Raw genomic sequence first — 12,496 nt, 5'->3', positions numbered from 1 at the left:
ATTGTCAACTGCTTCTAATCTGTTGCTGAATACATATATTGAAAAGGTTATTTTATTGTCTCATTTCCAGAAGTTATATTTTATTACTTTCTAACCTGTTTATTTTTCATACTTTTCTGTTCCCCAGAGATATTTTCAAGCTCACTTTTAGTTTTTTTCAACATACTACTTGTGGCTGTGTCATAATTTGTGTGTGATTCTAATATTGGAAACTTGATTGTTTCCTTCTTGTTATTTCTTTTTTCCTATTGTTGGTTGTCAGGTTGTCCTGTTTTTTTGTGTGTGTGTTTAGGCTTGATTTGTTTTGCTTTTTTTTTTTTTTCCCCATTCTATATAATGCTCATTGTCCTTGGAACATTGTTTGTAGACAGTCTTTTGGAGCTAGGGCAGAGAAATATTTGTACTTGGTTCTTCCTGGTTCTTGGGGACATTAAAATTCTGGACCATCTTGAAGCAAGTTCAGCAAGTGAGGGCCCATGTACCAATTAGACAATTTAAAGTTGGGCTAAGAATGTAAAAAAAAAAAAAAAAATTGGTTACAACTTTTCAGAGACAGATTTTTTTAAATCCTGTTTTGCTCAGTGCCAAGGTGACTTTGATTTTGTCTCTTGGGGGCAAGGAGTGGTGGGTTGGGAGCTCTGATGCACACTGATGTTGAGATATAGGTAGTTGGGACTCCCAGTTTAATATGAACAGGGTCTCCTGTAAAATTCCTCCCAATGGCTGGGGCCGGGGTCTTACTTATGACACCTACCATCCAGAGAAGCCACTAAAAGCAAGGCCAGGCATACCTGGATTGGGAAATGACTTCAGGAAAAAGAGGTTTTGCCACCCTAGTTTCTGCCTCCCATTCTGGGTTCCTGCTTTCCCTTAAAATTTTGCTTGGCAGTTCCTTCCTGTCTTTTCAGCTACTTGATGCCTTTAGGATATTTGCATCCTTTATCCCTCTTTTTGGATTGTTTTTAGTGGAAGGACAGATCTGAATGAAACAACACTCCACTACTGCAAATGAAAGTTTCTTTTTGGAATATCGATTGCATCTCTTCCTTTTTCTCTGTTTTTACCATTGCTTGCTCTGAACTTGTCTCCCATCATCACTTGCCAGGACTCTGCAGTGGTCTTGTAGCAGGTTTCTTGCACAGACAGTTATGACACTGAGGCTTTCTTTCCAGGAAGCAACTTTATTTGTGCCAGCACTGGCTCAGTTGGGTTTGTACCCGAAAAACTGAGCCCCGAATGCCACATGGCGTAGTCTTTTATGCATTTTCTACTTCGTCTCCTATATATGGGTAATGTATAGACATACGGTCTGATTGGGTGGTCTCATGTTACAGGGTCGTGAGGGATGTCACTTACACACATAGCGAGGTTGTCTTCCCTTATCCTGAGGTCTTTTCTCACCAGATTCCTTAGGGAGGGGACCCTACAACAGTTTCTCTTCTGCCCTTTACCTTATCTATTTCCTTCTGTACACAGAAGCCTGAATCAGCTTTTAAAAGTGCACGCTGAAGCACTTTTACTCCCCCAACTCTTCAGTTTCTCTTCTGGCACAGTACAGTAAGGTAGCCTCCAGACACATGTGGCTACTGAACACTTGAAAAGTGACCAGGGTAGCTGGGGAACTAAATTTTTAATTGTATTTAATAGTAGTGAATTGATATTGAAACAATAAAACTGAATCAATGTAGAATAGTTGTTTGTTAAACACAGCTTTAGTACTGAATAGGTCATATGTCAGTTAATTGTTGAAAATTAAACATCCAAGTTGAAATGCATTATAAGCGTAAAGTAAATTTTAAGTCTGTAAGGATATAGACAAAATTTCAAAAACTTATCACAAGAAAACATAATAATTTTTATATTGGTTATCATTTGAGATTATAATATTTTGGATATGGTGAGTTAGCTAAAATATAGTATTGATATTAATTTTACCAACTTTTTTTTTTACCTTTTAAAATATGACTACTAGAAAATTTTAAATTATAAATGCCCATCACATTACATTCCTATTGCCCGCACTCGTTTTTCCATTATTTTAAGGATAAGGCCAAAATCCCAATCTTTCTGCAAGACCTAGCATGATCTGACCCCAGAATATTTTAATTTCAATTTATCTTTATTTGACACCATGCTTTCCTTCACCTGTTCTTTCTGACACTAGCTTTTAGTTCCTGCAAAGAACTTCGGTCACAAGCATGGTGTGAAGGTGCACACATGAGTTTTGTCCTTCCACAGTGTCAACTTTAGTCAATCATAAAGCAAAGTTAACCACAGTTATAAAACATGTTCAGGATTCCAAACTCAATGACATTTCACCATATGATTAAAATTGGCTTCTTATATGGCACATGGAGCAGGACAGAAGACAACAAGCAAACAAGATAGCAGAAGATAACAAGATAACAGAAGGGTGTAGGAAGTGAACAAACTAAATGCAAAGTTGGTCTGTGGGCACACAGTTGAGATAAAGCCTCAGTCTGGCCCAGGTCAGCTCTTGGCACTTAGTGCTTATTACGTTCAAGGGGGGAAGGATCTCGGTTTTGTTCGGAGATCAATCTGACAGAGCCTTCAGTGGCAGCTGCCTTTTCTTCATGGTCAGGCATAGAGGTCATGTTGGAAGAGTCTGATAATTTGCTGCAAAAGTTCCCCCCCCCTTACTTTTTTCTTTTCATTTTAAGTTTCTTTACTTATTTTGAGAGGGAGTGAGAGAGAGCACAAGTGGAGGAGGGGCAGAGAGAGAGAGAGAGAGAATCCCACTCAGGCTCCATGCTGACAGCCCAGATGTGGGGCTCATTCTCACAAACTGTGAGATCATGATCTCAGCTGAAATCAAGAGTTGGATGCTTAACCCACTGAGCTACCCAGGTGCCCCTGAACCCTCTCCTTTTTAAATGGATTTAATGGTTCTTGGGCCCCTGCAGACCTCCTCTGGTCCTGCTTGTTATCAGTTCTGGGCTGTCAGGGCTGATGCTGGTCGGGACAATATCTTGTAGCTGTGGTACCTTCGACTACTTGCGTTATTGTTTGATGCAGTCTCCTGCTTGACATGAGAGAATCCATTTTGCTCTCTACAACTTCCTCTACTTCAAGGCTTTTTTATGCACTATTTCTTCTGTTTCAGACATTCTTTCCCATTCACCCTCTGCCTGGTTCACACCTACTTATGCTTCAGATTTAAGTAAGCCCTGGTTTCATCCAGACACATAGAGCTGCTTACACCTTACCAACAATGCTACTAAATCTGGAGAAAGAAGAAGGTGCTAGAGCAGTCACAGCAACAGAAGAGACCAACAAGAGACATCAAGGAAAAGCACTAAGAAATGGCAGGGTATAGGTATGATCAGAGACAGAAGGAGGTGTCCAGGATGTATATAAGATTTCAAAGCTGGTTAAAAAAAATCATGATACCCCTGGCAAATATTTGTCACTTGAAAGGTTGAATCAAGTTCTGCTTGATGGGTTGATTGATTTTCAAAGTAAATGGGCACACGGAGGAAGGATGATGAGCTTGCTTTGAGATATGTCATGCTTAAGGTGATGGTAAGACATTTAGTGGAAATTCGTGGCTTTGAAAGTTGGAATTACACGAAAAATTTACTGCCTGGTGGTCGTGGCCATCAGCTGGATGGTTTGATTATGCATCGACAATGCTTTGTTGTAGGTGTCAGTAATTGAGCACCTGTTGTGTTACTTTCCTGAGTGGGACCATATGAATATTACTAAAGTAATGTGAAAATATTACAGTAATTCAGGGGCTGTGGTTTTATAGCGCTTGATCCAAAGCAAGGATTTGCTGAGTTTTCGTTTGCGTAGAGGCTACTTCTCAGTATAAAATCTAAATCCCTACTCCTGCAAACTTTAAAAAGCAAGTTTCCTTACGTTTTCCAAACTAATGCTTATGACACAAAATTATGATGAGTGCAAATGAGTGAAAGGCAGATGTTCTATTTCTCTAGAGACTCACTTAGATTTAAAAGAAAAAGGTGCTTGACCAAAATGTTTTGTGTTTTGCTGAACAACAACCTTAGAAACACTGGGTGATGGCTAGCCAGGCAGTAAATGAACCTGCGCTTGGCCATCTGGGCAGAAGCTGCAGTCCTTGGTGTCATTTTCCTGCTCTTCTAGGAAGACACATGGAGGGAAAAAGAGGAGATGTAACTCAGGTGTGTTCTTAGATCCTCTGTGTCATTGGCTTTTAGGAACTGCCCTTCTTAGCCAAAATGTGCACACGTTAGACCTAGAAGTAAGAGTGCATACGTGGTTCTCTTACCTTACCAGATCACTGTTAATTGAGGAGGAGGTTCTCTACTTGGTATTTTCTGAACACTGTTCAGAGTCAGTTGCCAAAATATATTTCCTAGTAATTTGTTCTTTTTCGATTTTTTTTCCTCTGTTAAAATTCTCATTGTGTTCATGTGTTGTTGTCTTAATTTCATTGAATTATCTTATTATGTTTTCTTGTAGTTTACTTAGCTTCCTTAAAACAGATATTTTGGGGGCATCTAGGTGGCCCAGTTGGTTGAGTGTCTGACTCTTGATTTCACGTCATGATTCCAGGGTCGCGGGATGGAGGCCTGTGTGGGGGCTCAGTGATAAGCATGGAGTCTGCTTAATATTCTCTCTCTCTTTCCTTCTGTCTCTCTTCCCTACTCACACTCTCTAAATAAATAATAAATTAATTTAAAAAATATATTCTGAATTGTTTTTATCAGGCAAATCACAGGTATGCATTTCTTTAGGGTCAGTTACTGGGAAATTATTTTTTCTTTTGGTAATGTCATGTTTCCTTGATATTTTGTGCTCCTTGAAGCTTGGCATTGCTGCAGGAATTATGTGAAGAAGTTATTTATTCACTTTCTCCAGTATTTACTGACTGGTTTCAGGAGAGAAACACCTTCCATCAGCCCTGGCGGGGATTCTGAGGCTTTCTCAGACCTGTGCATACACCTGCTCCACACTTCTTGCTCCCTCTCTTGGCAAAAGTTTTAATTGCATATGCCTTCTCTAGGTCTGCAAAGTCAGGCCAGGTGCTGACCACCTAACATTGGCTTTCCCTGGGGCAGTGTTTAAGGCTCAGGTCGTGTGCTTTCTCCCAGTCCCATAGAATCAGCCACCTTGCTGGAGGAGCTCACGAATCAACAGCAGAGGCTCACCCTTTCTGCTTTCAGCAGTGCACACAAGGAGCTGGCCAGAGTGGGTGAAGGTGTAGCTGTGAGACACCCTGAGCACTAGGGGCACCCGTGGCTAGTTGGGGTGATCTGCGGGTGAAGCATTCCCAGCATCTCATGGGAGGGGTTCTTAATGGAATCTGTGAGGCGATCAATATAATCTGCCTCCCTTTAATCCCCCACCCCCCAGCCAAAAGCCCTATGTGGCATTCTCCTAGTCCCTCCCTACCCCCAGGCTCCTCTGCTCCCTAGTTGTGCAGGACACCTCAGCGTTCTGGATGGGATGGGAAAGAAGTGGGTCTGCGCGGCGGCATTCCTTGCAGCTGGGGAAGCCAGGCACACAATCTTATGCTCTCATTTTCCCTTACAGGAAAAATCACAGCCCTAGGAGATCTCTCTTAGCACTGAGCTGTGCTGCCTTGTGGAAGGGGTGATGTGAGCACAGTGAAATGTTCTTACCCTCTTCAGTGCATCCAGTTCTGGATCTCTGCTCAGTGGTGTGCTGGAAATTCCCCACTGAATTCCTGGACTTTCACAAAGGCCCTCTTGTCTGTGTGTGATTGTCTAAGCCAGTGTTCTTTGTGGGAAAGACAGTAGAAAACTTTTATTTTACCATGATGTTGATGTCACTCCTGCATTCCCTGATTTAACTGTCTCCTGTGTGTGTGTTTGTGTGTGTGCGTGCGTCCTTGTGGGTGCTCACCACGCATGTTCCTCTTTTGTGAATGCATGTGTTTCCTTATATTTCTAATGGTCTTTTATCTTTTATTTCCTGATTTTTTAAAAGTTTTTTGTAAACCCCAGAAGCCTGATCTTCATTAGTTATATGTGTTGCAAATATTGTGGTTTGCCTTATGACTTTTGAAAGCAGAAGTTCTTAATTTTCGTATAGTCAAAGTATCTGCCATTTCTTTTGCAAAAGTCTGTGTTTGGGGAAGTCTTACATAAGATATTATTTCATAATCATAGTTGATAAGTATATTTTCCTGCATTTTCTTCTGAAATTGTTGTTTTGTCTTTCACATGTTAGTCCTTAATTCACATATAATTGTTATCTATATGTAATATGACAAAGGAAATAAATTCAGTGTCCCTTCTTTGAAGAATCACTAATCTGCAATATTAGCACTGTTTTATAACAGATTTTCTTAAATGACTGGCTCTGTTTCCAGGTTTCCTACTCTTTGTCATTGTTTACCTTTCCCAACAGACATATCATTTGTCTTCAGAACTATAGCTTCATAGTATCTCTTTCAGGTGAAGAAAACCCCTGTCTCTTGCCCTTCTTTCCCAGAGGTGCCTGTACTATTTCCAACATTTTGTCTTTCATGTAAACAATCAGCTTTTCAAACTGCTCTGAAAAAAATCTCTGTTAAAGTTTTTGCTAGGGCATCTGGGTGGCTCAGTCAATTGAGTGTGCCATTTCGGCTCAGGTCATGATCTCATGGTTCATAAGTTCAAGCCCTGCATCAGCTCACTGCTGTCAGCTCAGACCCCACTTCGGATCCTCTGTCCCCCTTACTCTCTCTGACCCTCTCCCACTCATTCTCTCTGTCTCTCTCTCTCTCAAAAATAAACATTAAAAAAATTTGCTCCTGTTGCATTAAATCTGTATATTAATTTGGAGAAAATTTACATGATTTTGATATTATATCCAGTCTTTCTGCCTTATGATCAAGGCAGATGGACAATCAGAGAATACCACAGAAACGCTAAGTAAGGTAGTCGGACAAGGTACTGGAAATCATGCCTTCATATTATTGGATGTGAACTAAAACTTATCCAGATAGAGAACTCTTTTTTAGATACACTTCTTCTCTTTGATACTGATACTGAGTTTTTTGTCCATCAGTAGAGACAAATTTTTTCTTGAATTTCTTAAATTTTCTTTAATTTCGTCCAAAATAAGAGACTTTGATATCTTCTTTTTTTTCATAGTTACTTTATTTTTTGTTTCTAGTGAACATGGTATCTTTTGATTTTAACTAACTCCTGTTTGTTACTGGTTTATAGAAAAAATTCTTATTAATTAATTCTAATTATTAATTCTAATAGTTCTAATGATTATCTGCAGATTATGTGGGTCTTCTATGTGAAAATCATATTATTTGAGAATTATTTTGTTCCTTCATGTATAATACTTATAACTTTTATTTCTTTATATATATATATTTTTCTTATTCTTCTGGCTAAAATTTCTAACACCATATTGTTGAATGGATGTGTTGATCCTTGTTTTGTTCCACATTTTCAAATACTTATTTTTAATCTTTCAAGTATAAAATGTATACTTGAAATGGCTTTCTGTGGATTCTTTTTATCATTTCAAAATTGTTCCTCTTAATCCTAATTGGCTAATTTTTTTATTTGTTACAATCATAAATGGATATTTTTACATCTATTGACTTTTTTTACACTAAAATTATTTTATATCTATTGACTAATGATTTTACTTTAGAAGATAAAATATTAAATTATTGCTAGTCATTACTGTTTCAGAGAAAATTTGTACATAATGCTTAGCAGTTTTGTGGGAATAGGGCACCAGATGGGAAAGACATGGAAACAGGGCCCAATAAAAGGCCAGCACATGGAACATTGTCACAGAAGAGTAGAGAGAATGTGACACCACTCAGGAGCATTGGGAAATCCTGGGACCAAAGGAATATCTGAATTACCTGAGCCCATGGGCCTTCAGAGAACATAGAGATAGAGGAACAGAGACTAGGTATGATGGTAGAAAAGATAACTGATGGTATAGAGATGACATTATTTGGGTCTCATAAAAAAGATGTGGATTTTTTTGTTTTTGTTTTGCTGTGTTGTTTTGTTTTTTCTCAAAGAGAAACAAAGAAACATAGACAGGATCCAGGTAAAAGAAACATACCAGCTCACAGAGGGGCCCCATTATGTGAAGAAGAGAGAACAATCTTCAAAAGTTAATGAAAAGAAATTTAGTACAAATGTGAGGACACCCTTCTTTATATACAAGTTAATAAACTAGTGGAATAAGTTATCCCCAAGCAGTGGCTTAGAGCCAAAAATAGCTGCACAGATTAATGAATGCAGCTTAACATGGAGCTAAATGAGCCTATATCTGACCTGGTGTGGCAATCCCTGGGCAAGAGCCTCTCCACTCCTCCATCTTTGGTTGCCTATATAGAACTTCGCTTGAGCATTGACAACTTGAATTTTCCTCTCTTGTGAAAGCCTGGACAGAGGTGATTCTTTTTCTCTGCTTTTCTCCTTTCTACTTCCTACATTCTCTCAAATATCATGTCTGTTTAAAATATTAATTTTTCAAAGATGGCCTTGATCTCTTCTTTTGTAGTTATTAAGTCCAGAAAAGGGAAGCACCACAAATAGAAAAGGGCAGCATTTGGAATAGTTTAAAAGTTTGGCCAGTGCCAGTGAGGGGGCTACAGAAGAGAACATTCCATCCCCCTCTTGCTGCTGCCTTCCTTCCAGGTTTCCATGCAGATCAGATAGAGGGGGTGGCCCCAAGAGAGCAGCAGGACCCGTGCACATGTAACCAATTGCTTTTTTTGCCTGTAGTAAAGTTCACATTTTGATTGCTTCTCCAGATTATGTTGATCCAGACATATTTTATGCAGTCATCCGGATCTTTCTCTCTGGGTAAGTACAGTTCAACTGCTTTCCTGCATGAGACCTCTAGCATATTCCAAATTTATGAGGCAGAAGCTTCCTATAGTAATAAACACACTAAGAAACCTTGCTAACAAAGTGATCATTTGGATCCATTCTTGGATAAAAGAGGTGGGGTACCATCTGCAGGACAAATGAATATTTAAGGTCAGAATAACTGTCCTTAGGCCACCATATTACATTCATTTGTATTCACTTAGAATCCCATATTGATGGCAGAAAAAAAAAGACCACTATGTAACCACAATGCTCTCTCATTTATATCCATTCTCTTCCCCTGTTACTAAGGCTGATGGGAGCATAGAAAGTAACTTGCAAGCCTTCTTCTAATGTTCTTGGAAGAGTTACCCCAAGTCATTTGTTCATATTTGTGGGTCTCTTCTTTTGTCACATGGACTGTAATATTTCCAGATAAAGAACTCTACCCTTAGATACATTTCTTCCTTTAGATACACTAATTATACCTTGACATGTTTTAATCAAATTGCTTTCCCATTCACATTAACCGAGAGAAATTAAGTTTGTTTACTTTTTTAATAGTGAAAAGTAGAGGTAGTGAATGGATGAGGTGAAAAATTTGACATAGGGCTCACCTAGTGTTCCATCTTGATACCCAGGAGGTGCCGAATTGCTATAGACAGAAAGAATATGAAGTTGCACCTGGAAGGGACATGGGTGCAAGGAGGGAGTGACAACATGAACCCAGTGTTTTTTCTAGATTGAGTGGATCTGGACAGTCCAAGGGGACGCCAGCCTGGGTGGGCATTCCTCACTCTAGGGAGTAGAGAGGGGAAGCAGGAGGGTCTCTAGAGAATAACTTGAGGTTAATGGGTTCCTGGTTTATGAGGAAACAAGAAAAATGGTGAAGAGTGTGGAATGGAATTGGGAGTGTTTCTCAGAATTCAGACTTTTGACTTACATTCGATCCCAAAATCCTCCCCAGAGAGGTTATCTGTGCTCAGAACTCTTCTCGTTGTGTGCACATTTTACATGTAATCAGGGTTAAGACAAAGATCTGATTGTGCAATAGTGATTCTAGCAACAAATGTAAAACAAAATATGCAGATATGTTTTGGTAAAATTAGAGGAAAAAAAGTCTTTTAAACATTTTAAATACATTGGGGTTTACGAAGTACCTAATTCTGGAAAATCTCTTTGTGTTTCACTTTGCTCTCTAAATGTGTATTAGTCTTCCATTGTTACATAACAAATCACAAACATAACAGAAAACCATAACAAAAAACTGCTGTTTTAACAAATTAAAACAGCAGTTTTAAACAACATACATTTATTATCTTACATTTCTGTAGACCAGAAGGCCAGGCAAACTCAGCTTGGTTCTCTGCTTAGGGTCTCAAAATGCTGAGGTCAAGCTATCTGCTGGGCTGAGCTATTATCAGGAGAACCTGGGGAATCATTCACTTCCAAACTCGTTCAGGTTTTTGGTAGAATCCAAGTCTTCGTGGTTTTGGAACTGAGGTCTCTGTTTCCTTGCTGGCTGTCAGATAGGATCTGCTCTCAGCTTAGACTTCCTGCAATCCTTATCACACGGTATCCTCCAATGCAGCAATGATACTTCCAATCCTTCTAGTACTTAAATCTCTCTGATTTCTCCTGCGACTAGCCAGAGAAAACCTCTGCCAAGGTCTTATGTTACTAGATTCAGCTCGCCTAGACAATGTAGAGTAACTCCCTATGTTAAAGTCAACTGATTAGTAACCTTAATTATATCTGCAACGTCTCTTTTGCCTTGCTGTATATCATATTGACAGGTATTGATAGCTTATAATATGAACAGTTCTAGGAATGAGAATGGAAATCTTGGGACTATCTTTTTCAATTTCTGCCTATCATGATTAAATGGTCACTAGAGGGTGATTATGTTTTCATTAAAATAAGTTCTGGGTCAGTGATGCATTTTATCTGTGATCTACATAAACGCCTCCCATCGGTCTGAGCCTCAAAAATATTTCTCATGTAGTGCAACTAAGTGACCAGCACCAAATCTTAAATGTATTGAAAGTGTTGATGGCCAAAATCATCTGGATTTTTGAGAGTTGCCAATGGGATTGTCTTGGAAAATTGAAATCTCCTCCTATGTTCTTGATGTGTCCCATGTTTGATTTATTGTTTTCATTTACTTTTTAAAAACATTTTTATTTAGGCGTTTCATCATTTGTAGATTAAACTTATTCTTTCCATTTCCCACTCACATTAAATTTCACATGGAAGTTAGCCCCTGTGGAAAAATGTCATTTCTTTCTTTTTTTCTTCTGTTTATATTTCTTGGATTTCCTAAAAATAGGCTATGAGAAAGACTAAAAATAACCTTGCCTACAGAGATTTGAAAGGAAAGTAATTGCTTTCCTTTGCAATCATTAGTTTGGGCCTGAGAGTGTATGGGACTGCTCAGAGAAACCCTATTTCCCTCCCTCAGACCAATTGTATCACAGGTGGAGAATATGGCTTTTGAAAGTAGATCCCCTTGTTTTATCTTTTTTGACTTACATTCTGGTGTCTTCTCTGTCACATTCAATGTGGCTTTAACACATCCGCTTCATGTTGGGGCACCAAAAAATTATTGATGTCTCCTGGCCATTTGAGCATCTGATGGTTCTTTAAAGCTGGCGGGTCCTTTCCAGAAAAACATTTGGGTTTATATATTCTAGATATATAACACAGAATTATAGAATAATAGTTTTTTCATTCATTCATTCATTCATTCATTCATTAATCAACTATTTAGTGAGTGCTTACCATATGCCAGGCACAGTTCCTGGTGCAGGGAATGTTGCAATAAAACAAAACAGCGACTTTATTCTTGTGGAGCTTACATTTTAATGGTGGGAATCAGATCATGCATAAATAAATATAATTTAAAAAGTATTATACAATATATGTTACAACAATAAGTGATACAGGAAAATGTAAAGTAGGATACAGGGCATCATGGAGTATTAGGGAGAGGTGGTGTAAGTTTCTTACTTATTTATTATGGTCTGGGAATGCCATACTTCATTTGTGCAGATAACTGAAGGCAGTGAGGACTAAGCTACCTGGATACTTGTTACAAGCAAAAGGAATAAAAATTGTAATGGTCCTGACATTGGAGCATGCTTTTCATGGAGGAATTGTTGCAAGGAAGATAGCAGCACTGGAATGCAGTGTGTATGGGGGAGAATGAGAAAGATACAAGTGACAGCAGAAGACCAGATCATGTCAGGGCTTGTTGGCTACTTTCTGAGAGACAAGGGCAGCAGAGGCAAGTCTGGAGACAAATGAAATGATCTGTCTTAATTCAACTCATCGCTCTATTTTCTAACGTGGAAAATAGATAATTGAAGAGCAAGAATGGAAGCCAGGAAAACGTTCAAGAAGCTATGCCCACAATCAGGGTGATGGCTTGGACTAGGGTGGTGGCCGAAGAGGCATTGAGTAATGTTCAGTTCTGGAAATGACTGAAGGTAGAGTTGATGGGATCTGCTATCGGTTTGCAGGAGGAAGGAAGAAAATGGGATCAGTCGAAGATGACTCTAGGGTTTTGGCCCAATCCACTGAAAGAATAGAGCTGCCATTTTCTCTGATGGGGAAGACTGTAGGAGGAAGAAATTTGGCAAAAGGGAGGGGATATCTGGAGCTCAGTTTGGGACATGTCCATT

At 39.0% G+C, this 12,496-nt stretch overlaps 1 protein-coding gene across 2 annotated transcripts in view; it reads left to right on the top strand.

Moving 5' to 3' along the window:
* Positions 1-12,496, top strand: part of IDO2 (indoleamine 2,3-dioxygenase 2) — a 74,005-nt gene that overhangs the window by 56,202 nt on the left and 5,307 nt on the right. For both annotated transcript variants that reach the window (XM_053216544.1, XM_027071113.2), the window contains one exon: positions 8,756-8,807. In XM_053216544.1, coding sequence (XP_053072519.1) covers positions 8,756-8,807 — 52 coding nt within the window. The remainder of the gene's footprint in view (positions 1-8,755; positions 8,808-12,496) is intronic.

Source organism: Acinonyx jubatus, chromosome B1 (assembly GCF_027475565.1).
Source record: "Acinonyx jubatus isolate Ajub_Pintada_27869175 chromosome B1, VMU_Ajub_asm_v1.0, whole genome shotgun sequence".
NCBI lineage: Eukaryota > Metazoa > Chordata > Mammalia > Carnivora > Felidae > Acinonyx > Acinonyx jubatus.
The sequence above is the reverse complement of the archived record's forward strand: the minus strand, read 5'-3'. Positions and strand labels throughout refer to the sequence as shown.